This window comes from Marmota flaviventris, chromosome 9, assembly GCF_047511675.1.
Source record: "Marmota flaviventris isolate mMarFla1 chromosome 9, mMarFla1.hap1, whole genome shotgun sequence".
Taxonomy (NCBI): Eukaryota; Metazoa; Chordata; class Mammalia; order Rodentia; family Sciuridae; genus Marmota; species Marmota flaviventris.
The window spans coordinates 45,957,445-45,985,026 of NC_092506.1; the positions used below are offsets into that span (position 1 = coordinate 45,957,445).

A 27,582-nucleotide genomic window follows, 5' to 3' on the forward strand; every position below is an offset into this window, starting at 1 on the left:
TGCAAATATATTGTTTCTTTGTGAAGCTTTTTTTCCCCATGTATTTAGGACTAAAAATTCACCTCAAAATCTTTTTTTAAAAAACATTGTTTCAGAACCATTTATTGAATAGTTTATCCTTCTGGCGTTGAATTGCAGAGGCACCTTTGTTAGAAATTGAGACTGTGAACACTGTGTGTGCTTTGGAACTCTTTCTTCTTTTTCATTAGTTTGTTTTACTCTTTGTGTATCATTACCACACAATCTTCATTACTATAGCTTTAAAATAAATCTTGATACTTGGTATTGTAAGCCCTTTTACTTTGTTCTTCTTTAAGATTATTGTGGTCTTTGTAAACTCTAATTTTAGATACTATAAATATGTTCAAGAGCTATTTATATTTTCTTCTTTGTGAAGGTTTGTTTCATCTGTGTGTGTGTGTGTGTGTTTTATTGTCACAATAATAAATTACCACAAAATTAGTGGCTTAAAGCAATACAAATGCATTACCTTAAGAGTCTGAGGTTAGAAGTCTGAAGTGAGTCTCACTGGGACAAAATCAGGGTATGGCAGGCTTCGTTCCTTTCTAGTAGCTCTAGGGAGAGTTCATTTGCTTGCTTTTCCCAGTTTCTATAAGCTCCCTGTATTCCTTGACTTGTGGCTCCGTTATCTTCAAAGCCAGCAGTGACTCATCAAGTCTTTCTGTTCCTACATCATTCTGACACTGGCTCTCTGCCTCCTCCTTCCACATTTAGGGCCCTTGTGATTACATTGGATTCATTTGGATAATTTAGATAATCTCTCTATCTACTGTGAGCTAATTAGTTACCCTAATTTTGTCTTCTCACTCAATTCATCTTTGCCAGGTAACAACATATTCACAGGCTCGAGGAATTAGGACCTGAACAAGTTTGGGAGGCCATTATCTTCCTTCCACAATATTCTTTGCCCTTGTTATGTGATCTAAATATTGATGGCCCCACCCCTAAATACATGTATTGAAACTTAGTCCCCAGTGTGATAGTATTCAGAGATGGACCCTTTGAGGTGGTTAGGTCATGGGGGCTCTACTCTTATGAACTGTATTAATGCCCTTATAAAAGAAGCCCAAGAGAGCTTATTTTCCCCTCTCACAGTGTGAGGACACAAAAAAAGGTGCCATCTATGAGGAATGGGTCCCCACCAGACACTAGGTCACCTTTGATTTTGGATTTCTCAGCCTCCAGATTTGTGAGCAACAAAATTCTGTTGTTTGTAAATTATCATGTGTAAGATATTTTGTTATAGCAGCCCAAACAGACTAAGATAGACATTTATAACAATTGGATTATTGATCCCTTTCTAATAAATTTCTAGTAGCCCTTGACATTAGGCAGATTCGGCCTCTTTTGTAGTTTGAATTACAAATATATTTTCCAAGGTTTTTGTCTTTTGTTTTTACTTTTGGTGCTTTTGTTTACTTTGTCTTTATTGTTTTTGCCATGCAACCTTTTCTTTTACTGTAGATTAAATTTGTCATTCTTTTTGTATATGGCTTGTAGATTTTAAGGTAGAGAAGCTCTTCTCACTTAAGGGAATAAAGGACTTTCCTCATATTTATTCTAGTACATACATGTAAATCTATGATCTGTCTGGAATTAATCCTAGTATACAATGTCAGTTGTGGATTCAACTTCATTATTTTTCCAGATGGCTGCTCAATTATCTCAGTCTGTTTATCAGATTCATTGGCTACCTACCTTAGCAGCCCTAAGACATAAAGAGAGGCAGTAACTTAACACAAATTGCATAGCTTATCAGTAACAGAAAGTCGGGCTAGAACTCAGGTTCAGTGCATGCTGCTCAGACAGAAACTGGTGGTTGCTTCTCAGGAAGCTTCCTGAAGTGGTTACCTGGCCCAATTGCCAGGAAGAGGGAACCACAGAACAGAGCAAACTTTTTTAGTTCTGTTGGTTCTTGGCATTTTGTCCCAGGTCCTACCTTGCACAGCTGAGCTTGATATATTTGTTCCTATTGCACCTGGCTGTTTGGGGCACCATAGTTTCTTCTCAACCAGGTCAGAAATATTAAACTTTTTGCATTTGGGAGAGATGTTTCATAGTAAATAGATGTTTTTACAGAATCTTGGTTACTCTTCAAGTCACATTTCTGTTTACGACACATAACCTCATTTCCCAAGGTATACCATTTTAGCTCCTGGTGTTGTTTTTTGTTTTTGTTTCACTATTACTTCTAAAAAAGCACTGTTTATATCCCTTCAAAAGAGGCATTTTATATGCCACCTGAAGGTGAGGGTGCCCGGCTATTGAGAATACTTTCGTCCTTGCTGAGTTACTCTGTTAAGCTGGTCTTTTTAGGCACTATATTGACCATCATGTTTTAGCGCAATACTCTGGTCCTTTTATGATTGCTTATAGTAGCAAAAACTGCTACTGTGAAACACTGTACTTGTTTACAAATACTGAAGAGACTTGGAGCCTTGTAAATGTATATCTAACTAAGGTGCAGTAAAAGGGTTGAGCTCTGGTCTCAGCTCTGTCTATCACTAACTCTCTGTGTGATCCTTGTCAGTTGCTTAGAGTAGACAACTTCTAAAGTCTTCCATACCTCTCAAAGTCTGTCCTCTTAGCTGGGCAAGGTGGTATACACCTGTAATTCCTGCTACTCAAGACTAAAGCAGGAGAATCCAGGTTCCAGGCCAGCCTAGGAACATACTTTGCATTTAAACAATGAATGAATGAATACAAAATTGAAAGTGATAAGAATTACAAGAGAGTGTGAAGAAGAAAAAATGATTAATTTTAGAAATCCTCATGGAGGAGGTGGCTCCTAATAAAGGAAAGATAAGAGCAGCATTCTGTGCTGAAGGGTCAACATAAACCATGGATAGGTGCCGCAGTCCGGCTGCAGCAAAATAGCCGAGGGGTGACGAGCAACTTGTGTAGATTGATACAGCAGGAGTGGGAGCCGTTTATTGTAGGACAACAGAGGTATTTATACATTCCACACAGCTTATCTTAATTAACATAAACTCGATACAGCAGTCAACCAGTAATGAATCTCCACACTTCATGGCTCGCTGTTGTTACTTCACAAACCACTCCCTCTGGCAAAATGCCAGGCGCCATCCAGACTTGTTTACAGACTCTAACATTTGCTAGGCGCCATCCTGACTTGTTTACAGACTCTAACAGATAGGAAGGCTTTAAAATGTGAATCAGGTTTGAGAGACAGGTGGTTGACAAGCAAGACAACGTACGGTCAGATATGGCCAAGTCTCCAATATCATGCTAAAGGTGTTGACTTTCTTGTTTTGATGATGTGGAACTATTATGGGTTTTTTAGAGCTGCTTTTTTGTGTGTGTGTGTGGTGGTGGTGGGGAGGTTCTAGCAGGGGAGCACAGCTACTTGTGTATCCTTGACAGAAAAATGGTCCTCCTTTAACTGGGAAGATCATTTTCTTAGACAGAGCATGTAGCTTTGGAAGATATGCACAAGCAGCAGTAAAAGAGGAAGAAAACACTCACCTAGCCAGCCATATCAGCAAAATCAACTCTGGTAATCAGTGAGGTGACATGTCACAGCCAGATTTCCTTTACCTCCTTTATGGGTTATTTAGAAGATATGTCAGATATTGACAATTACAGCAGTAGACAAAACTACTTTTTTTTTTTTTTTTTTTAAAAAGGATAATGCCTTTTTACAGAGTAAAAGCAAAGTGACAGTGACTGAGTAGCTACTAAGTGTTGGAATATGTCATCTCATTTAGCCATCACCACACAAAGTAGGAAATAGACAAACAAAAATTGTCCCCATTTTCCAAATGGGAAAATGGAGACATAAAGAGGTAGAACTCAGGATTCAGACTAACATGTGCTAATTCCAGGGGTCAGCACTTCCCCTCATTGTGCTGTTCCCTTCATAGGTCAGACTGGCTAATTAGCTTATGAAGCAGCATCGACTGAGCTTTCAATATGCATGTGACTTTGGAAAGACAGGAAAAAGCAATGGCAGAGCTAGTACTGCTGATAATCCTTGTCTGGAGGGGCAGAATCTAGCCCTTTGTGTATCTTCAGAGCATAGCACCTGGGGATCAGCCAGGTGTGCATTGGGCAGCTTTAATAATGGCCAAACTGGCCAGGGAGTCTGCTCTGACCTAGCTTAGACAGAAAGAAGCTTCTTGAGTCTGGGCAGCACCATCCTAGCTCCCTGTGAACATCTTGGCTCACAGGGTTGCCCTTCAGCATCCACAGGCCTCAGCTTTTGCAGTTGCCCCTCTGAACCACCTTCTGGCTGCTGCTGCCTCTTGTCTCTGTGGAATCCCTGTTCCTCCTGGTGTACCTAAAGCCCTAAAATGCAGAACAGCTGTGACCATTCACTCACAAGTTCTCTGAGCAGGGCCTCAGCAATATTTCATTTGCCCATTTGGCCTTTCATGGATTTATTCATTCCTTAAGAGGCTATATCATGTAGTGGAAAGAGCACCTGGCTAAAAGTCCTGAATATTAGATAAGGTGTTGTTACCTTAAGGAGGCCTCCTTTACAGATAAAATTGTGTAAGATAATTTTTAAGGTCCTTACAACTCTCATGCTTTCTGAGACTGTTTTGTTCATTCATAAACTTGACATCTTTACCTTAACATGGAGTTAGGGAATGCTTCTCCAAAGAGATGATATTTGAGTTGGATCTTAAAGAATAACTAGTAAGAAGAGAAAGGCCTTCCAAGAAGTGGGATCAACATAAACAAAACCAGAGAAGGCATAGCTAATTGGGAGATGGTTGTAGGAGTGAGTGTATCAGGAGGGGTGAAGAGCTATAGGAGACAGAGCTGCAGGGATGTCTATAGCCAGGCCATAAAGGCCTTGATGTTAGAATAAGAAGCTGGGATTTCATCCTATGGGGTTTTAAAAGATTTTAAAGCAGAGGAATGAATTAATCTGATCTATTTTCAGAAGCTAATGGCTGTTCAGCAGAGGAACCTGGAAGATATGGAAGAGAGTCTGATCTTGTGGCTTTGTAAGATATTAACTTGGTAAGCTTATGCTTTTTCAGCTGAGACAAAAAATAAAAAAGATGCTGCCAACTTTTTGGTCCTCAGCACACTGGATGTCATGATTTAAAGGCAAGATTATGAAAGAAGAGAAAAGAAAAGAAAGCAAAAGAGGGATGGAGGAGGAGAGAGAAAGAGGCAGGAAAAGAAAAGAAAAGAGGGGGGGGGGGAAGAGAAGAAAGTATCATTGTGGCTCTGAAATCTGTCAGGCTACATCCAGATTCTATACCATCCTACTTGCAACTGCAGCTTCTTCTCATTCCCATAAAAGCTAAGCCAAGCTCAGTGGTAGAGTGCTTGCCTAGCATGTGGGAGGCACTGGGTTCTATTCTCAGCAACACATATAAATAAATAAAGTAAGGGTCTATTGACAACAACAACAACAAAAAAAAGCTAAGCCAAGCAACTGACTTTGTCAGAAAACTTGACAGTGTAGCCCTGGCGTGCCATGCATGTGTCCATTCATAGCTCCTTGTGTGTGATTACTGCTTCACATTTTGTAAAGCACTTCTTCAGCTCATCACCTTTCATTCTTACAGTAATTCTGAAGTTCTCAGGAAAAGTACAATCCCTATTGTACCAATGAGGAAACAGAATCTCAGAAGCGTTGCATATTTTGCCTCAAGAAGCATAATAAAGTGTGTTAGTCAGCTTTTCATCATTGTGACCAAAATGCCTGACAAGAACAACTTAGAGGAGGAAAAGTTTTTTGGGGGCTTTTGGTTTCAGAGGTTCAGTCCATGGTGGACTGACTCCATTGCTCTTGGCCCAAGTAAAGTAGAACATCATGGTGGAAGGGCATGGTAGAGGCTTAGCTTATGGCAACTAGGAAGGAGAGAGGGGCGGGGGGAGAGAGAGAGAGAATGAGTGTGTGTGTGTGTGTAGCTAGGGACAAAACACCCTGCTTCCTCTAGCCATGCCTCACCTGCCTACAGTTAGCACCCAGTAATCCATTCAGATGATTAATCCATCAAATGTATTAATCCACACATTAAGGTTATAGCTCTCAAAATCTAATGACTTTACCTCTGAACATTCCTACATTGCCACATGAGCTTTTTAGGGAATACCTTATAACCAAACCATAACACATAGTATAAAGGACGTGAGGATTGGAGTTAGAAAGCTGTTTTCTTTTCCAGCTCTGCTACTTACTATCTCTGTGACCGTGGGCAAGGTTGCTATCTTCTCTGAACTGGGGGTTTCTTATCCAAGCTTTTCTTATCTAGCTTTTCTAAGTGCTTGTCATTGGAGCAAAGCATGTGGTTGATGGAAAAACTCTTGGCACAGAGTAGGTATTCAGCGTGTCTCTTTCTGTTTTCTCTGACTCACTTTGGTGCTCTTTCTGGTATTTCACATTGCTTTCCATATGGCTCTCTTTGTCATCTCTCTTGCTCTTGTGTTTTCAAGTCAGCGACACAGACATATACTAATGGAAATATTCTTCTAAAACTTAAGTCAGGGCTTCCTTTTCATAACTTCACCCTTTCCAGTTCTGGTAACCACTTCTTTCCCTTCTTCTTCAGGCTTAGAGGTAGCAAAACTCTAGCTTTATTTAGTAGCACTGAGATACTAAATATTGATCTTAGCTCTAAATTTGGTTCCTTTATTAAACTTTGCTGCCTAGTTTGAGGTGCTGTCTTCTGCTGAGACCCTGACAGAGAGATTTTCCTTTTTAAAGATCTGATGATTTTAAGCTGTCATTAAAAGAGGAAACACAGAGACTATGCATGAACAGGGCTCACTGGCTACCAGACTTGCTTATAAAATGATTGGAATAGTGGGGAGGTTTTTCACTGGTAGACCTCCAGGGGTCAATATTTCTGGACTTTTTCTCCATCTCCTGTCTTGGAGTGTATATGCCAAGACATTGACTTTCTGGAGCAGAATGGAAGGAGTGTTTAGTCACACAGCTTTTTTGTTGTTGTGACTAAAAGACCTGATAAGAACAATTTTAGAGAAGAAGTTTATTTGGGGGCTCACAATTTCAGAGATCTCAGTGCATTGACAGCCAGTTCCATTCCTAGGGACTTGAGGTGAGGCAGAACATCATGGTGGAAGAGTGTGGCAGAGGGAAGCAGCTCACTTGATGATCAGTAAGCACAGAGGGAGACTAAGCTCAGCTCACCAAATATATACCCCAAAGGCATGCCCCCAGTGACCCACTTCTTCTGGCCACACCTTACCCACCTTCAGTTACCACTCAGTTAATCCCATCAGGGGATTAATTCACTGATTGGGTTAAGGCCTTCATAACCATAACAGGGAGGAAGCTGGGGGAGAGGCCCATCATCTAGTATATAGACTGTCACTTAACCCATTTGTTTTATTCTTATCTTCACTCCCGCCCTCTGGTGAGTCTGCTTTTCCTGAGTGAGTCCACGACCTCCCTGGGTCAGTTTCTCCAGAGAATAAATGTCTAGTACTCCTTTAGGAATAGCAAGAGGTAGGTTGCCTGGTTGTGTTGGGAAGAATCTGGGCATCTAGTTATCTCATAAATGTATTTTCAGTCAACCCCTCTGATTTCAGCCTTATCCTTACCCAACATTCAGAGGATGCCTCTCAGACCTGAGGCTTTCAGTGTTCTGCAAAAGAACTGGGTTCCCTTTTCATTGTCCCCTTCCGCAGGTACTAGGCTGCAGCCTGCTCTTCTCTGCAAAGTCACTTTACCTCATCTATTTGTTATTCATCTGAATTTTGTTGAGCTCTGCTCTTTGCTGTGATCTCCTCTTCCATTCTTCTTTTTTTGGTGGATTCATACCTTTTTTTATTCCCTTCCAGTTGGTTTAACAGGGTTTTGGAAGGAATTAGAAAGGCACAGGATCAAACTGCCCTGAATAATGTAAAGTTCCATTAGTAGCTCTTTGAAGCCCATAGCTGAAAAGGATAGAGGAAGTGGTTTTGGCGCAGAGACTGCTATACAGGCTGGAAGTTGAATTACTTCACAGTATGGTAGAAAGGAAGCTACCCAGAGCTGAACCCTTGGTACTGTGGCCTTTATATTGGAAGATCTTGTGAGTGTGTTCATTTTATTCAGGTAGCACTTCTGAAAAAAGTTCTGCATATGAAGGGAATTTACTATGATCAATTGGGAGCCAACTTGCAGAAATTTTTACCAAATAGCATTACATAGAAAGAAGGCAAAAAGGAAAAAAAATTATGCAGAGTTCTTAGAAGATGCTTTTTTAAAAATTTAATTTTGCCAAGTGAAGGGGATGGCCAGGAAAGGTTAATAAGCTTCTACTGTGAGAAACAACTACCTTTCCTTTCCAAGGGAGAGGAGCAGAGTCTTGGCTGATTTTTTTTTTTTTTTTTTTTTTTTGTGCTGTGACTTTACCACTGAACTATATCCCTACCCCCTTTTATTTTATTTTGAGACAGGGTTTTGCTAATTTGTTGAGGCTAGCCTCAAACTTGAGATCCTCCTGCCTCAGTCTCCCAAGTCACCGAGATTACAGGCCTGTGTTACTGTGCTAGCTATCTTGGCTGATTTGATGGGAAGGGAAGCCTGGTAATACTGAACCACAGACTTTATAGACAGTGGAGGAACATCAGGAATGGCTTAATTCCCACAGAAGAAGAAATTACAACTGAAGTAAAAAAATTATTTGCTCAAAGTGATACAGCAAATTAGAAATTAAGCCCAGAATTATAGCCCATAAGTGATGATGCTAGCCAGCACATCACACCCCTTTAGAGATAGAGCATCAGCAACTTTTGAAGTGAACTCTCAAGATCCCCACTCTTGTCACAGTGATTCTGCAGGTGCCCTTGACTTGGCTTGTTTCTGGGTAATTTCTACTACTATGACACTAGATTAATTATATTCTCCATTTCTTCTACTGCCTCATCTCATCAATTTTGGTATAGGCAGCCCGGTACTATATAGAAATTTAGACCTGTTTCCTGATTTTTTTAAAGTTTCCCAAAGGGGTTGTTATATGAACTCAATTCTAGTTTTTTAAAAAGTTAATGACTACAATAACTTGGCTTTGTGGGTGGCAGGCCAGTGAGTCAGGAGAAAGAGGCATCCCTGAAGCCAACACAATAGATTATCAACTCTCATTTATTTACTGAGCCATAACAACAGTAATAGTTGACATTATTAGTCCATGTTTGGTTTTATATTCTTTATATGCATTATTTTTTTATGTTATTAGTAAGGTCGATAATATACCCTTTTCACAGATGAAAAACTAAGAAACAGAGAAGGTAAGTAACTCTCAAGGAGAATATTATTTTGGGTATTCTGTGTATAAGGAATTTGGTATCCAAAGAGGTGTATCCATAACTAAAAAGTGATAGTCTCTCATATTATTCAGTAATTGGTTGATGAGAACTGCAAAGGGGTCTCTTTGTGGTTCCATTTGAAAGCTCCAACATCAGCCTGTCCTCTTGAAGGCATAGAAGGGGAACAGGATTGTTTATATACTCAAAGGATAACAAAATCAGCTTCTAAATAAGAATTGGGAAGTGAGGTCAACAAAGTAATGTTTAATTGGGGGTAAAAATAAAAAGTCCTAGTTGTAGAAATTATAAGTCTTGGGATTGATTGACAGGGTAATTCCTAGTCAAAAGCCAAAAGGCCAAAGCACAGGGGAGCCAGCCAGAAATGATGGCAGAGTGGAGAAGAGCTTCTTGGTTATGTTGCTTTTAAACTGTCAGTGGGACAGGCAGTGGGGTGGTCTGAAGATAGTAAAATGGGCCCAGAGAGGAAGTTTGAGAGCAGGAGTGGGGGTGTGGTTTGAGGGTCTTGAGTTACAGCACTACTGTATGCTCACATTGCAGAATCACCTTTGTTCATTAGAGAGAGGGCACACAAAGTGCATATGGCCATGCTGAACTTGGGAATATTGGGTTTATAGAATTAAAGTGGGTTGGAGCTAGAAAGGACTGCAGAAGCCATCTGTCCCCTCTCCTTATCTATAAATGAAATACTCAAGTCTTAGAGGGAGCAGGGCTATGTTCCAGTTGTGAGCCAGCAGAAGAGAGGCCCAAGCAGACTAAGAAAACAGTTCTTTTACCACTCAGTCCAGAACCCTATGCTTCAGGCATATGTCCTCAGAAGGAAGTATTTGAATCAGTGACACCTTCCAAATCCATACAGCCCATCATTGTAAAAAGTATAAATTATGGTTGTAAATGAAAGTTAATAAATATGAATAAAAAGTAAGATAGAACATCATAGTTTCAATAAATACTGTTAAATTATAATTCTTAAGTGAATTTGATGTGATTTTTTGGGGAGGGAATGCTAAGTTCATGAAAGAAACTCAGCCCTGCCATTTTGTAGTGAATTATAGTCTCTTTGAACCTCTTCAATAAAAAGGATGAGAATTCTCAAAAAAGAGTTATTGTGTTAATTAAATGGTATAATGTATGTAATGGACTGAGCTTAATGCCTGACACATGACACCAGCGGTAAACAAAGATTTCTGTGTCTCCGCATCCTTGTTAAAGCCTTGCATGGTCCAGCTATCAATTTTCACCAGTCTAATAGGTTCTACCCAAATAAGAATATTATTTCAAAGTCAGGCTATATCAACTCAGGTTCAAGCAGAGAAACAGACCCAGTAGGAGAAATAAATTAAGACATTTAATGTGAGGAATTGGCTTACACAACTATGGAGACTGCCTAGGCAAGTCTGAAATCCATAGAGCAAACTGTCAAGCAGGGCATGCAGGAAATGGAGGGGCAGGAGCTGACACTGCAATCAGGGAGACCCCATGTCTTAAGTCCTTTTGCCTGATTGGATCAGGCCCACCAGATTATCCAGTATAATTTTTTTATTTTTTATTTTATTTATTTTTTATGTTGTGCTGAGGATCAAACCCAGTGCCTCACACATGCTAGGAAAGCCACTGAATTACAACCCAAGCCCCTAGTATCATTTTTTACATAGTCAACTGATTGTAGTGTCAAACACATCTATAAAATACCTTCACAGCACTGGAGATGGTGACACGTACCCATAATACCAGCAACTCAGGAGGCTGAGGCAGGAGGGTCACAAATTTGAGGGCAGCTCTGCAATTTAGTGAGACCATGTTTCAAAATAAATTAAAAAACAAACACAGGCTGAGGATATACGTAGATCAATGGCAGAATGCCCCTAGGTTCAATCCTCAGTAACAAGAACAAAACAAAATGAAACCTGCATAGCTGCATCTATATATTATTGTTTGTTTTTAATCAGAGTACAGCTGAGCATGGTGGCATACATCTGTACCCTCCTACTTTGGAGACTGAGGATAACAAGTTCCAAGCCAGCCTGCACAGTTTATCAAGAATCTGTCTCAAAATAAAATTTTATAATAGGGCCAGGGATGTGGCTCAGAGTTTGCCTAGCAGGTACAAGGCCTTGGGTTCAATCCTAAGGATTAAAAAAAAAAAGGAGGGGGGCAGGTACAAACTGTATATAAAACTGACTATCACATGATCTAATCTGTATTTTAAGAAAATTATTCTGTGGGTAGGATGAAGGCCAAGGTGAAAGGGAGGGAATCTGGAAGTAAAGAGGCAAGTAGGGAGACCAGAGTATATCCAGGGAGATACCATGAGAACCTGAATTAAGGCAGTGTCAGCAGAGGTAGAAAGTAGGGAAGAGATTTGAGAGAGTTCGCTTGTCAGGATTAAGTGGTTGAGAAAGGATGGGGAAGAATGGATAAGATCAAGGATGTGGTACGTAATTTTCTGCTTGGCAGATGAGGTAGATGTGTCATAATTGGTAAGGGAAATACATGAAGAGAGGAAAGAGTAGGTTTTGGGTAAGGCGATAAATATATTTTACAATGTAGCTGAGTTTGTGAGCCTTTGGAACATCCACATAGAGCTACCTGGTTGGAATGGGGACTTAGCTCTATAGAGAGGGCAGGGAGTTGTTTCTGTAGAGAAAGGTTAATGAAGCAGAGTTACTTAATTACAGTCTTTTCTTCATAGATATATAGGTAGTGTTTCTACCAAGCGGCCCTGCTGTAAGGTGCCTTGGATAACGTTACATCAACCTGTCTGTTTGGCAGTTATTCCTACTCCTACAGGAATTTGGTCCAGAGCAAAGACTGCTTTCCTGGCCACCTTTTGCTGGGGGTTGACTCACCCTAAATGCTATCTCCCTAAATGTCAAGAAGCCATTACAAGAGGAGGTTTCTCCATAGGAGCCCCATACATGTTAAGGCTCTGTCTCCCTGAGGAAAAACCAAGATAGAATTGCTGATTTCTGGGGAGGGACCTGAAAGCACACGGCACAAAGTGTGATTAGTGACTATAGTATTCACTGCCCATAAATAAGGCCAGCCCAGGTAGGCTGCCTGGGACAAGCACTCTCTCAATAGGTTTACAGATAACCAGCAGGTGTGTGGTGCCCTGGGAGGTGTGGGAAAAAGAGGACAAAAGAAAGAACAAGGGGAATGAACATTTGCTGAATCCATCCATCCTTCCTTCCTTCCTTCCTTCCTTTTCTCCTCCTCCTCCTCCTCCTCCTCCTCCTTCTTCTTCTCCTCTCTCTCTCTCTCTCTCTCTCTCTCTCTCTCTCTCTCTTTCTGTGTGTGTGTGTGTGTGTGTGTGTGTGTGAGAGAGAGAGAGAGAGAGAGAGAGAGAGAGAGAACACCGAGGATTGAAACGCAGGGGCATTTTACCACTGAACTACAGCCCCATACCTGTTTTTTATTTTATTTTTTTAATATTTAATTTTTAGTTGTAGTTGAACGCAATACCTTTATTTATTTATTTTTATGTAGTGCTGAGGATTGAACCCAGGACCCCACATGTGCTAGGCAAGAGCTCTGCTGTTCAGCCACAACCCCAGCCCCTTTTTTTTTTATTTTTTGAGATAGGGTCTAGCTACATTGTCCAGGTTGGCCTCAAATTTGCAGTCCTCCTGAGTTGCTGGGATTATATGCATGTGCCACCAGGCCCAGCTCCCAGAGCACTTCTTATGTGTCAGCACCTTTTCATGGTGATGATGAAAACAGTGACAGCTAACATTCAAGTGTCCGCCTTGGTGCCAGGCACTGTGGTGGTAGTTTTTGTTTTTTTGTTTTAATCCCTATTAAATCCTTACAACAATCATATAATGTAGGTATTGTTACCTACATATTACAAAGGAGAAGATCAAGGCAGAGAGATTAGGTGACTTGCCCAGGATCACGTAATTAGTTGATATCTAAGGATTTTTAAATGTTAAGGTTTCTAAGCCCACAGCTCCAGGCTCTGTGCTGCCTTTCTAGGATGTGTTCACACTTTCCCATCTTTGGCCTTGTGTACAGGGAGCAAGACTACAGAGTTCTTTTCCTGATAGTTCTTAAAGATTTCTGTCTTTATTCTGTACTGTGAGTGGGTTGGGGCAAGCCCTTTGGTGGGAATGAGATGTAGGTTCTTATTCCAGTCTCTGTCTAACCTTGGACCTCAGACCTTTTTGACCCTCACATTCTTCATCTATAAAATGGAGATACTGACTTCTACCTCCCAGTGTGGCATGAGGATCAGATGAAGAAATTATTAGGGAAGGGTTTTTGTACACTACAGGAGCTATGCTATTGCATTTGGCCACTTCTCTGCTTTTAGAGTATCCTCTCTTCTTTTATATTCCCTGACCCTGACTCTTTATGGCCTTTATTATGATTTATGACCCCTTTAGTCACTTAAAAGCCTATGATAATCATGCCTTGAGGCAGAAGGCCACTGAAATTCTTACATAAATAATTGTATCTCCTGAGCCAACTGGAGGGGGGGGTGGGGAGTAGCAGATTTAGCAGCTGTAACCAAGAGAAATCTTGTCAGTCACAGGAGTGAATCATTCAAATGGCTGCTCTGCTGAGTCCTTCCCAAAGCCATAAGGTAAATTGGATAACACTGTTACTTTCATCACTCTCTTAGCTGAAAATAAAGCTCCGCTTCTTTGTAGCAGGCATATGTATTTGAGAGAGCCTGGGTTACAGAGTCACTCACCTGAGTTCATTTATCTCCTAGCATTGCCATTTACTAGCTGAGTGACTTTGGGCATGTCATTTCATCTAAATGGGCCTCAGTTTTCTCTTCTGTAAAACACAGCCCCTACTCCTAGGTTGTTGTAAAGCTGAGATAGGATCTTGGGTGTGAGGTCCCAGCATGATGCCAGGCACTCATTAGACTCTCAGTAATTCTTACTTTTCTGTGTCTCTGGGCTGTGGGAATGAGATCTTGGGGATGTGTTTGATGAAGGGAAAAAGAACCTGGTTTCCAGAATGCAAAGGCAGTGAACTTGGTAATAGACATTTGAATCACATTTCTATTTTTAGTTCAATCCAGCCTAAGGTTTAAAAAAAAAAAAATGTGGTTTCTTCTTTGTCCCTTCATCCTTCCTGTGTAAGCAGTGGGGGTTGGGGGTCATGTAGTCCTGCCTCCTCAGTCACATCTTTTTCTCATTAGTGTCCAGCTCATTCACCTTGGATACCATCAGCTCCAGGAAATATGTGATAATGTATGAATGTGAGTTTTACTACAGTCTTTAACAGGGTTCTCAATGCTAAACTGCCTTTAACTTTCTGACTTTTAAAACTTAAGAGGAATTTCATTCATAAACCTGGCCCATGTTCACAGCATGGCTGTTTTTATAAATCTGGGGAGCATGGCAGTAAATGCCCCCTGCTCAGGAAAAGTCCCTCCCCTTCCTAAAATGCATAACACTCACACAGAGTGGCCTTGGGTTCATAGGCTCTATAAAGCCTTTTTGTACTATGTGTCTTTAGAGAAGAGGGTTTCAGACACCAGTCACCCAGGAAGCATGTAATAATAAATGTTACTTAATTTCTTCCTTGAAACAGTTCTCTGGAATAAGATTTAGTGGTTACACACATTGAATTTTAAATTAGGGAGACTAGGGTTTGAATCCTGACTCTATAACATAAAAGCCATGGAGCACATTACTGAACTCTTCGGCATGCATGTTTCCTGATCTTTTAACTGGATGTAATGGTAGCCATCTCACAGAACTGTAAGGATGAGTGACAGAATACTTGTAAAGTCCTCAGCATAGGGCTTGCACATAATAAATTATATATACATGGTAATTATGATGTTGATTTTAGGGCAGAAGAAATACTGACCCAGAGACATTAATTAACTTGTCTAAGATAGGTATTATTTCTATTTTACATAGGCTGAGAGGTCAAGTGTCTTGCCCGATGTTATACACCTAGTCAGCAGCAGAATGTGAACTACAGCCCAGGTCTGAATTTCTCCAGAAGCCTCTGGAAAGCTGGAATAAATGCCCCAAACCCACTGACCCCTTGATAATGGAATTCAAGCCCACATCCCTTCTGTGGAATCCTGCTTTTCTAGAAACAAATTGCTAGTAAAAGATGAGGGCAACTGGGTATACAAATGAGTGACAGAGCAGAAAAATATTCTGGGGAGTCTTGATACCTTGATACCGGGAACACAGTATGTTGGCTAATGGATTTTTTTTCAGAACGTTAACCTCTTGGTTTCTGGTCTTACTGAAAGTCATTATGAAATGCATTGCAGCCATTAACTTTCTGATGCTAGAAGGGGCTGCCTAGTGAGTATACTTAAATTCTCCTTAAATGACAAAGGATCTTGGAAGGATGTCCAGTCATCTTCAGAATGATCAGTTGTGATGTTCAGGATGCTTGTAACAATCTATACATATGTCTGGGTCTTTTACACTCATTATATTACTTAATCATGGCAACAGCACTGTGGGTGTAGCTGTGTAGACCATAAAGGACAGTATAGGAAGATAATTATCCTGTCTCATAAGTGAGGAGGCTATGATTCAGAGAGTGCAAATGTCCTGTTGGGGTTATATATGATAGTAGTGGTACTAGAACTGAAATGACATTTGCTGAGATGTAGTAAAGCAGAAAAATAGATTGTTTTTTAGTTAGAAGTATGTGGGCTTAATTCCTAGTTTTATTTATTTATTTTAGTTTTTGATGGACTTTTATTTTAATTATTTATTTATATGTGGTGCAGAGAATTGAACCCAGTGCCTCACATGTGCAAGGCAAGTGCTCTACCACTGAGCCACAACCCCAGCCCCTTAATTTCTAGTTTTGCCATTACTAAATAGTTGACTTTGTGCAACTTCTGCAATCTCTCAGGTCCCAAGGTTTCTCATTTGTAAAATAGGGATAATTTAGGAGTTGAGGGGTTCAGTGATGGAGTGTGTGTTTAGCATGCATGAGGCCTTGAGGTTGATTCCCAGCTGAGGGGGTGGGGAGAAGAAGAAGAAGAGGAGGAGGGAGGAGGGGAGGGGAGGGAGAGGAGAGGAAGAGGAGAGGGAGAGGAGAGGAGAGAAACAGGAGTACTTTAAATGGGGTTATTTTAAGGATTCTTATCTAAATTACCATTGTGCCAGGTTTGACAGGTCCTCAGCACCTGAAAGTTATGATTATTGTCTCCTAGTCCAGCAAACTTTTTGACCTACCAAGATGCCTGCTACTATAGATATTTTAAGGCATTGAATTGACCTGTCTTGAGCCATAAAACTCTAGAAGTGTCTTTTTTGAAGTAAGTTTATCCTGATTAGCTTTAAGGAGTGGGGGACTTATTTATCTCTTTCTAATAACAGAAGCCTGGTGAAGCTTCTATTCTGTAGGTGAAACTTAATTTTATACCAATACAAGAGATAATGCAAAGCAATAAAATAAATATCATATGTGAATTTATTGATAATAAATGCCCACAGCCTAGAAATGCTTTTAGTATCATGTAGGTCAGGTTTTTAAAAATATGCTTAAAATTCACACATAAGAACAGGAAACATTTCATTTAGGATTAAAGGTATGGGGGTAAGACAGTGTAACATATGCTTAGCTTAGCCAGAACAAAAATCGCCATTGGTATAGGAGCACATGTACATGATAAGGATGGAAAAATAGGTTCACCTCTAAAACTCCATATGTGCATAGTACATAGTACTCTCATTTACTCGAGTACATTTCTACCTTAAATTACACAGAGTTCAAAATGATCAGAGGCATTGACTGAAATAGATCTCATTCCAGAAGAAAGAGCACTGAAGTGGGAATTAGATTCTTAGCACTGGACTTGGTTCTTCTCCTGTTCAACATTGTGATTTGGTAAGTCAATGTAACATCTTTGGACCTTACCTCCTCATTTATAAAAAAAACAAAAAAAACAAACAGTTGGGCCACTTTTGGAAAACATTTTGGAGTGATTATCAAGAGCCTTGAAGATATTGATTCCACTTTCACTTACTAATTCATATCCTGAAATTCTGTCCTAAAGAAAAATATGAAATATAGAAAAAACTGGACTGGGGCTATAGTTCAGTGATAGAGTGTTTGCCTAACATGGTGGAGGTTCTGAATTTGATTCCCAGCACCACAAATAAAAGAAAGAAGAAAAGAAGGGAGGAAGGGAAATAAAGGAAGGGAGGAAGGAAAATAAATGTGGGGAAAGCTTTTAAAGATGTCCATCACAGTGTTTTTATACCTTAATAAAATTAGGAGTTACCTACATTTATCCAACATGTGGGGTTGAATAAATTATATCCCATCTGCTTGACTAAGTTTTTATATTTATTAAGCAATATTGCATTACTGAGTAATAGCATTGGTCATGTAAAAGCAAAAACAAGAAACCAGATATGAAGAAAGTACTGGGAAGAATCATACTACCCAGTATAGGCAGCATTATTGATGTTATTCAGACCCTTTGTCATTGGCTTCAACCCCTTAAACAAATTATCTTTGTGCCACTCAGTATGGTGACTTTAAGAATGTTTTCTGATAAATACCTTTACCTCTCTATGCTTTCATATATCCTGTTCAGTCCTCCTGAAATGCCCTTGCCCTCTTGTCCAACAGATATACACACCTCTTCTTCCAATTTAGTTCTGTGGATTTCCCTGCCTTCCTAGATGCAATCAATTGTTCCTTCATCCCTGTTCCTGTGTGCTTTATAACCTGGCTCTAACATGTTTGTATTGGGTCATAGTCTTCTTAACTATTTTTGTCTCTGGCATAGACTGGGAACTTCTGGAGGGTCTGAAGCATATAATTAAATTCCCAGTACTTAGCAAAGGCCTGGAATTTAATAGGTGCTCAATACATGTTGATTGAGTATTTATTTATTTATTTGCAGTATTGGGGATTGAATCCTGGGACACCATACCACGGAGCTATATCCCCAGCCCTTTTTTATTCTTTATTGAGACAGTTTTCACTAAGTTGCCCAGGCTGATTTCAAACTTGTGATCTTCCTTCCTCAGCCTCCTGAGTAGCTGGGATTATAGGCATGTATATCTAAGAACCTTTGTCCTAAGTACTTCTGAGGTCCTTTCAGTTTTCAGTCTTTCTAGATTTTTGTTGGTTTGGTTTGGTTGCTAGAAAAGTGCTTTACCACTGAACTACATCTCTATCCCATTTCTAGTTTCTGGTTTGATCTCTTATCCCTTGTTGCCCCTCCTGTAAGAGCCTTCAATATAAGAGCATTATAGAACTAGCAGGCCAGACTATGGAGAAGAACCATATTAGTTTCATTATTGAGCACAAATTCTGTGACATGGACAGCTTTTGTACAGCATTTTAAATCTGTATAGTACATTAAAACTAGTTTTATTATCTCCATTTTACAGATAAGAAACTGAGGCAAAGAAAAATTGTGGTTTTCTTGGGGTCAAATAACAAGAATATTGTGGTGCCCATATTTCAGTTCAGTTCTGTCAGAATTCAAAGCAGGAACTAGACTTTCCCTTCACTGCCCCTTGCTACCCTCACCCCCAAACAGAGACCTCCCAGCAGGGCCAGCCTTTGCTATATACAAACATGCCCTGCCCTCTGTTCAGGCGTGAAGGATTAGCATCCTTGGTGGACAGCAGTGCACCAGGCAAGCAGAGGCTCTGGATCACCAAATGTGCTTTGGCGCCCACCCACCTGCTTACAGAGTGCAGTGAAGCAGCGGAATTCAATTTGCGGCAGTGACCTAAGAAGGGCTATTTTTAGTAAGAAAGTAGGTCAGGGGCTGCAGCAGTGCTGCCTGAGAAATGAACAGCCTCCCCTCGCACCAGGATGCTTCCTCACTTTTCTCACGCAGCCAGTGTGAGGTGAGGAGGGCAGTTCTGACATCCTCACATGACTACAGTTGTAATCTGCACTGTAAAATCTCTGGAGGATGATCCACACATATATCTAAGACACAAAGGGTCTTGTCTGGGTTTGTCTAATGTCTTGGCCCTGGACTTCCTCAAGAGATTAGAATGCCTTCAGAAAACAATTCTAACACAGTAGGAGGCTCATGTGTTGCATGTCAGCCCCTGTTCAGGTTTGCAATGCATTATCTTACTTAATCCTTGTAATATCTCTGCTAGGTAGTTGTACTATTTCAATTTTGTCAATGTGGAAATGGAGTTGCAAAAAAATTAAAGAGATTACTCAAGATCATATAGTTCTTGTAAGGTGGAGCTGAATTTTGAATCCTGTGTGACTTCAGTGCCAGTGACCAGATGACCATGCTGCATTAACCACGCTGAAGATAATTTTTTAAATTACCACTCTGTCTCCGCCCCATTTTATTCAATACTTAAAAGAAAGAAATACAACAATGGCTTTCTCTATGTGAACTTTTCCTGTGTCAGGCTAGGAAAGGATGCCCAAGACACAGACCCTTTCCCCAGAGAGGAGACAGAACATCCCTACATCTTGCTGCCTGATCACTGAGGCCAGTAGTTGACAAAACCAAACTAACCACCAGTATTTTTGGCTGAAATACTTTAAAATACTGTGTCCCACTTGCTCTGCCTCATATTTATAACTGCAAATCTGTGACAAATTGCAGGGCACTCATTGGCCATGCACAGGCAGATCGAACTTGTTAACAGAATGCAGTAATTGACACATTGTGATTCATTATGCACAGCATGGAGGACTCGAGTAGAAGCCCACTTTGTGGCCAAGTGCCGCTGGCTCTACCAGCCTTGAGAAAGTGTTCCTGGCTCTATTCTGGCTCTCTAGCTGGAGAGCACCATTCCTTCAGGGGCCAGAAGCAGCCTGAGGCTTCTGTCTTATCTGTTCCCTATCTCCAGGGAAGGAGTAAAGATATTTCCCCTCCTCCAGGCTTGAAGACTTTGGAGGAAGAGTATTCATTCATTCATTCTACAGACATTGTTGAAAGTGTGCCAGGCATGCAATTAACAAGATAGTCTCTGCCCTCACAGAACTTATGGTCTGTCTCTGGACCTTAGTTTACATATAATCAAATGAGTAGGAAAGAGAATGGGATGACTAATTTCTTCTGTCTCTAAGGTTTTAGTGTGTTTGATTCTGGATTATAAACATTTATTATTGAGTCATAGTGTCAATCTTAGTTATTTGTATCCAGTGCGAAAGAGAAAAATGAAAATCTCAAATTTCAGAATAGGGATGGAAACCATGGACACAAGCTAATTTAATTTCTTCACTTGCAAATTAGAAAAGTGGAGCTAAAAATGGGTGTGGACTGTCCAGTTTATCAGTGACAGGGCTAAGATGGGGAGGCCAGGAAGCTGAGCCATCTCACTTCCGTCCTCCTAAGGCTGCTTCCCAACAGCACAGTTGATGAGTCTCTTTAAACACTTGCTGCATGAGGCTTCTCCATCAATGAACTCTCCTGAGTCTCACCTACCTACTTCTGACTATACTTCTGGTCTCCTTCTTGCCTTTGAGAAGAGGCTCTGATAGCTGAACCCAAGAAGGTAAATAAGATAGAAATTCATTTTGCTAGGATTGTCAAAAAAGATGGATGTAAAGAGGTTGAAACAGAGAATATAGAATTTGCTGCTAGAGTTCTCAGATAAGCAGATACAGAGGCACACCACAATGAAACTGCAAAAGGAGGAGACTTGGTGGATGGGGCTGATGAGAAACTGCACAGTGAGATCACAGAGGAACTAGAGAAGAACCTGCCCCCACTCAGTGCCCCTTAGAGCCTCTTTTTCCCCTCTAACCCTTTCCTGTCATCTATATGTAGCCAATGAAAGGAATCTGAAGCTGGAAGGACAGGAATTTTCTGATGTTCTTATCAGGCAAGGGGATTGAGTTAGTTCACTGCAGAGGAGTTGACAGCAGGAGGCCCATCATGTTTTTAGTGACCAGGACATCTCTACTATGGGTGGGGGAAATCGCTGTGGGGAGAGCAAAGCTTTGGCAGATTCTAAAGTGCCTGTTTGTCTTTTGCTCGTTCCTTCTCTCATTCACATATGGCAACCAGCACCTTGAAATACTGTCCTTTATTAATTAATAAAGTTTTCTGCTCTGTAATGAATACCTGGAAAGGAAGTGGTCAGAGGTAGGAGAGATTGAGAAGACTGTCCTTGATTATGAATATCCAAAGCCAGTCAATTTATCCATGTATAATTTTAGTGTTCTTAAATGATTTGTTATTCTCCACACTTACATAAAAATAATTTTCTAGTCGACATATAACATTGTCCTTAAAGAGCTACCCAAACCCATGTAAGTAAAATATGTCATATGTATACTTTATAAATATATCTAAAATATGTATAATTTTTATATATAAATATATAATCAAAACAAATTCATTCTGTTGTGCGGAAGTACTAGGGATTGAACCCAGGGGTGCTTTACTTTTAAGCTACATCCTAAGCCCTTTTTATTTTTTATTTTGAGACAGGGTCTCACTAAGTTGCCAAGGCTGGGCTTGAACTTGAGATTTACCTGCCTCCTGGTTAAAATCATTCTAATTTTTAAACAATGATTTCTATCACTTGACTGTGAGTTGAATACCTGAGTGAAGAATTGACTCCTTTTTATGTGCCCTTAGGCTAATCACTTCCCCTCTGTGCCACTCTGTTCTCATACCTGAAAAGCGAAGGGACTGGATCAGTGGCTTCAGTCACTTTGTCTATGAGTCACTTCTAGCTTTAGTTTTAGTTTTGGATAATTAGAATTGAGAATCGGGTACATAGAAGCTTTCAGTTCTAATAATTCTCCAAGTGATTCCAGGTAATGCAGCCAGGTTTTGAGTAGTTGTCTTCCAAGAACCCTTTGGTTCTGATGTTTCAGGATCTTCTACCTCCTCTCTCTTGCTTAGTTTCCTGATCATCTTTTGTCCTTTTTTCCCTAGAAAGCTCCCCTGACTAAACTGTGAGCCTCTCAGAAGCAGGGGCCACATCATACCCATCTTTGTATCGCTGACATCCAGTGCAGTGTCTGGCAATGTCTAGAAGTGCTCAGCTAACAGAGAGGTGATGGAGGGAAAGAGGGAACAAATGGGCTTTCATGGCTTCACTACCACTTGTACACATGCAAGTAATTTCCATAATTGTTCAGTCATTATAAATCTCTTCTAATATTTCAATGGAAAGCATAGATTTTGGAACCTAATTCAACAGGTTTGAATCTCAACTCCACCTCTTAGTGTAAAAATTTATCCCAGGTCATTAATCCCAAACTGTAGTTCCTTTGATTGTGATGTAGGGATAATAGGACCTGCTTCTAAAGATTGTTGTTGGGATTGATTGATTGCTTTACTATAGGAGAACGTGGTGTAAAAGTAGGGACTCAAATATTTGTCTTCTTCTTTATGCCTAGTGGTGGGTGACAGAAAAAAGAGGGAAGGAGACTCAGAAGAGTGGATTATCCTCAAGACAAAGCACAGAAAATGACAATATTATCTGTTGTCATCTCCTGGCTTCCTGAATACTGAGGCTCTAAGGCCCAGGCACCTGGATAGATCCCTACCTCCTCCACCCTGGGCACATCAGAATTCAAACAGAATCTCCTGACTCTAAATGTGGTGTGTTCGGTTTGTATACTCCAGGGAAGGAGAAAGAAAATTAGCAAAAGAAATTCAAGGAACTATTATAAGTTTGGGTCCCCACGCAGGATGTCTGGGCTTGCCGTGAGAAACCTAAGTTCATTATGAAGTGTTCATTGCCAGGGCTAGAGATCTTTGCAGTGGTTTTATAATAACTCCCCTCTCAATGCACAGTGTTGGAACTGCCACAGCATGTTGCTTTTCATAAAATTCTCTTTTGCAAACTAGGCCCAGCTGTTTTAGCCTCAGAAGGGCAGCCAGATTAGTTTTCTCCTGAGCAAAATAGCTAACCCTTCCCACAGTGCCTCCAGTATCATAATAATAATAACGGCCACCCTAAGAGCTAACTGTGCTTGAATCTTTATGATGTCACCATGAGTAGGTATTATTAGCCCATTTTATAGTGCAGTGGTTTGTGATTAAGACTGTAGACTTTAGAGTTCGACCATGGTTCAGATCCTAGCCCCACTATGTTAGCAAATCCTCTCTAAGTCTTTGTGTTTTTTTTTTCTTAAATAAAAATATAGGGTTAATAATGTATAACTCATAGTACTGTGAAGAGTAAGTGAATACCACAATTATGGTACTTGGCATAGTTCCTAATGCATGGTAAAAAAAAAAAATATCCTTAGTAAATGTAACTGTGGTGATGATGACAGTGATGACTGTGTTAGTCAGCTTTCTATTACTATAACAAATACCTGATTAATCAACCTAAAAGATGGAAAGGTTTATTTTGGCTTATGGTTTCAGAAGTTTCAGTCCATGGTCAGTTGGCCTTATGGTTTTGCGGCCTGTTGTTGAAGTAGCACATCATATGGAAGCATATGGTGGAGCACAGCAGCAGCTTACCTCATGGCAGCCCTTCGGGGACATCTCGCAGTAACCTAACTTTCTTCCACTAGGCCCTATGTCTTAAAGGTTCCACCACCTTCCACAAGCACCACCATTGGCAACCAAGCATTTAACACATGACCTTTTGCGGGGTGGGGGGGCATTCCAGATCCAAACTGTAGGATCGACAGTATAATGATCTCATCATTTAGAGGCCACTATCGTAGATGAGAGGTAGCAAAAATTTAAATTTCTATTTGCTTAGGGCAGACTCTAGAGAACCTCAGAAGTGGTATCAGCAACTCAAATAAGAGCTGTGTTTTGTGTGTTCATTCAGTAGATTTTTATTGACTAACTACTACCAATATGTCAGGCCTGTGCTAAAAACTAAACTTACTATGATGATAATGCAGACATGATCTCTAATCTCAAGGATCCTTGCCCTTAAAAATCTTCTGGGAAAAATCAGACATTATTCAAATAGATGCACCAATCATGTAAAATTACAAACTAGGATAAACACCATGAAAAGGATAAGGTGCCATGAGAGAATTATATAATAGGGGTCCTGACCTACTTCAGGTGATCAAGGACAGCTTTACAAAGGAGGTGACATCTGAGTAGAGAGCATAAGGATCACTTGGAATTAATAAGGGAAAGGGAGTGGGTAAAGTGAACGAATATGGCCTCTATAGGTGAACGGCAGCTTAGTACTGTCAGAACTGAGATGGGTCAGTGTGACTTGATAGAGGAAAAGCTAAAGAGAGAGATCAGGACCTTGTAGGCCTTGTTAAAGACTTTTCCCTCTTTAGTATAAGTTCATGAGACTCATTGAAGGATTTGGAGCAGAAGTGTGTGTGTGTATGTGTTAGTTACACATCTGAAGAGCATTGTGTTCAATTTGAGCATAAGAGATCTCTCCTACAGTAGTCTTAACAATGGATGAAAAGTGCAAGAGTTGGTGTGGGGAAGCTAGTTAAGAGGAAGCTTTTCATTAGTACCGATAAAAAAGGATTCTGGACAGGACTAGAGTAGATGAAAAGGAAAACATGATTTGAAAACAAAATTGGGGTGACTTGATGATGGGTTGGGTACAAATAACTGTGAAAAATAGAAAGTATGAAGACAACCCCCAGGTTTCTGGATGCATGAGTGTATTATGATCTTTCCATTTTCTTCTTTAAAATAAAAAACTAAAACATGTGGAAGGTGACTAGGTTTGAGTAGAAAGATCTTGATCAGAATTTGAATGCACTGTACTTAGGTGCCTTTTAGACATTCAGGTGTGTTAGATATTCTGTGTCCAAGGATGGAAGGCTTTGGGGTAGTCTGGCCCAGATCCAGCCCCTGTGTGGGTCAGGATCGTTCTAGTCCATTTGGTCTGAGGTCTCATGATTTACTTCCCACCCCTTGTGGTTCTCTTTTTTACCAGAAGAACTTGAAAAGGGATGCCATGGGAGAATTCAACCATGTACAAACAGTCTGGGGAGGGACTCTGCCTCTTTATGGAAAAATGCAGATATTGATACATGTCAAGATGTTTTATCCAAATTTATGGGTGAGATATTTGTGTGTTGTTGTGTACTTTATTAAATGATTAATTAAAATACTTGCTATTAATATGTATCTGTGCATATATATTAATATGTATCTTGCTATTAATATATATCCTGTGTGGCAGGAGCAATGTCAAGTAAGAAAGAACTCCTGGTTCTTTGGGAAGTGACCCCCCAGAACCCATCTGGCATTGCTATTCTTATGATCTTAGAGAAACCAAGCAGAATGCTGCCCTTTCTCTGAATTCTAAATCTGTAGGATGCTGAGCTATTAACTTTTATCAAGGTGACATGTCCTTGAATACAAAGGGTTGGTTTGTCAGGGGCTCTTGCTACAGCTGTGACTCCTCAGTCTGTCCCCAGGAGCCTCTCTTTTCCAAAGTCTCCCTAAACAGTAACTACATCAATAAAAAGTTCTCCACTTTGAACAGAGCTCAGCTGGGTAGTCTGAGACCCCCTCCCCCATGCTATATGTTCTGGTTTGTTGAAAACATCTCTTTGTGTCCAAAAGAGCAGGTGAGGGGGAGAGAAGTGTTAGAGCCAGCTTTGTGTCCTACAGAATGACCCAGAAGAACTGGACCAGTGGACAAGGAGGGTGCTGGGCAGTGGAATGACTCATCTAGCCCTGGCACTGTGTGATAGGATCTATGAATACCCACGTGGAAGAGATACATGCTCTAAGAATATTTGCCTTTTGAAAATCTAAATTCATAAGCCACATGAATTCAGAATAGCAATTGCCATCGTGAGAGGGAGCATGGTAGCCTTTTAAAGGCGGGTGGACCAATGGTACAGAATAGAGGACACAGAAACCAATCCACAAAACTACAACTATCTTATATTTGATAAAGGGGCTAAAAGCATGCAATGGAGGAAGGATAGCATCTTCAACAAATGGTGCTGGGAAAACTGGAAATCCATATGCAACAAAATGAAACTGAATCCCTTTCTCTCGCCATGCACAAAAGTGAATTCAAAATGGATCAAGGAGCTTGATATCAAATCAGAGACACGCCGTCTGATAGAAGAAAAAGTTGGCTACGATCTACATACTGTGGGGTCGGGCTCCAAATTCCTCAATAGGACACCCATAGCACAAAAGTTAATAACTAGAATCAACAAATGGGACTTACTCAAACTAAAAAGTTTTTTCTCAGCAAAAGAAACAATACGAGAGGTAAATAGGGAGCCTACACCCTGGGAACAAATCTTTACTCCTCACACTTCAGATAGAGCCCTAATATCCAGAGTATACAAAGAACTCAAAAAATTAGACAATAAGAGAACAAACAACCCAATCAACAAATGGGCCAAGGACCTGAACAGACACTTCTCAGAGGAAGACATACAGTCAATCAACAAGTACATGAAAAAATGCTCACCATCTCTAGCTGTCAGAGAAATGCAAATCAAAACCACCCTAAGATACCATCTCACTCCAGTAAGATTGGCAGCCATTAGGAAGTCAAACAACAACAAGTGCTAGCAAGGATGTGGAGAAAAGGGTACAGTTGTACATTGCTGGTGGGACTGCAGATTGGTGCAGCCAATTTGGAAAGCAGTATGGAGATTTCTTGGAAAGCTGGGAATGGAGCCACCATTTGACCCAGCTATTCCCCTTCTTGGTCTATTCCCTAAAGACCTAAAAAGAGCATGCTACAGGGACACTGCTACATCGATGTTCATAGCAGCACAATTCACAATAGCAAGACTGTGGAACCAACCTAGATGCCCTTCAATAGACGAATGGATTAAAAAAAATGTGGCATTTATACACAATGGAGTATTACTCTGCATTAAAAAATGACAAAATCATAGAATTTTCAGGGAAATGGATGGCATTAGAGCAGATTATGCTAAGTGAAGCTAGCCAATCCCTAAAAAACAAATGCCAAATGTCTTCTTTGATATAAGGAGAATAAGAACAGAGTAGGGTCGAAGAGCATGAGAAGAAGATTAACATTTAACAGGGATGAGAGGTGGGAGGGAAAGGGAGAGAGAAGGGAAATTGCATGAAAATGGAAGGAGACCCTCAGGGTTATACAGTGGAGGGGGTAGAGAGAGAGGAGGGGAGGGGAGGGGAGAGGTGGGGAGGGGGGATGGTGGAGGATGGGAAAGGCAGCAGAGCACAACAGACACTAGTATGGCAATATGTAAATCAATGGATGTGTAACTGATGTGATTCTGCAATCTGTGTATGGGGTGAAGGTGGGAGTTCATAACCCACTTGAATCAAAGTGTGGAATATGGTATGTCAAGAAATTTGTAATGTTTTGAACAACCAACAATAAAAAATTAAAAAAAAAGTCATATATTTAAAATGCAATATAGAGAAGCAAGAAAATATTGTGCCAATTTAGGCACTCAGGGGAAGCT

The 27,582-nt window shown here is 40.4% G+C and overlaps 1 protein-coding gene across 9 annotated transcripts in view; it reads left to right on the forward strand.

The window, feature by feature from the left end:
* Positions 1-27,582, forward strand: part of Sergef (secretion regulating guanine nucleotide exchange factor) — a 232,351-nt gene that overhangs the window by 153,790 nt on the left and 50,979 nt on the right. The window contains exons 11-12 of one of the 9 annotated variants that reach the window (XM_071616362.1): positions 4,934-5,013; positions 16,995-17,015. The exons of 6 other annotated variants lie outside the window; for them this stretch is intronic. In XM_071616362.1, coding sequence (XP_071472463.1) covers positions 4,934-5,001 — 68 coding nt within the window. In that variant the 3' untranslated portion in view covers positions 5,002-5,013; positions 16,995-17,015. Of the gene's footprint in view, positions 1-4,933; positions 5,014-16,994; positions 17,016-22,590; positions 22,680-27,582 lie in introns of those variants that run through there. 2 more of the 9 variants (XM_071616361.1, XM_071616360.1) reach the window with 2 other exon arrangements.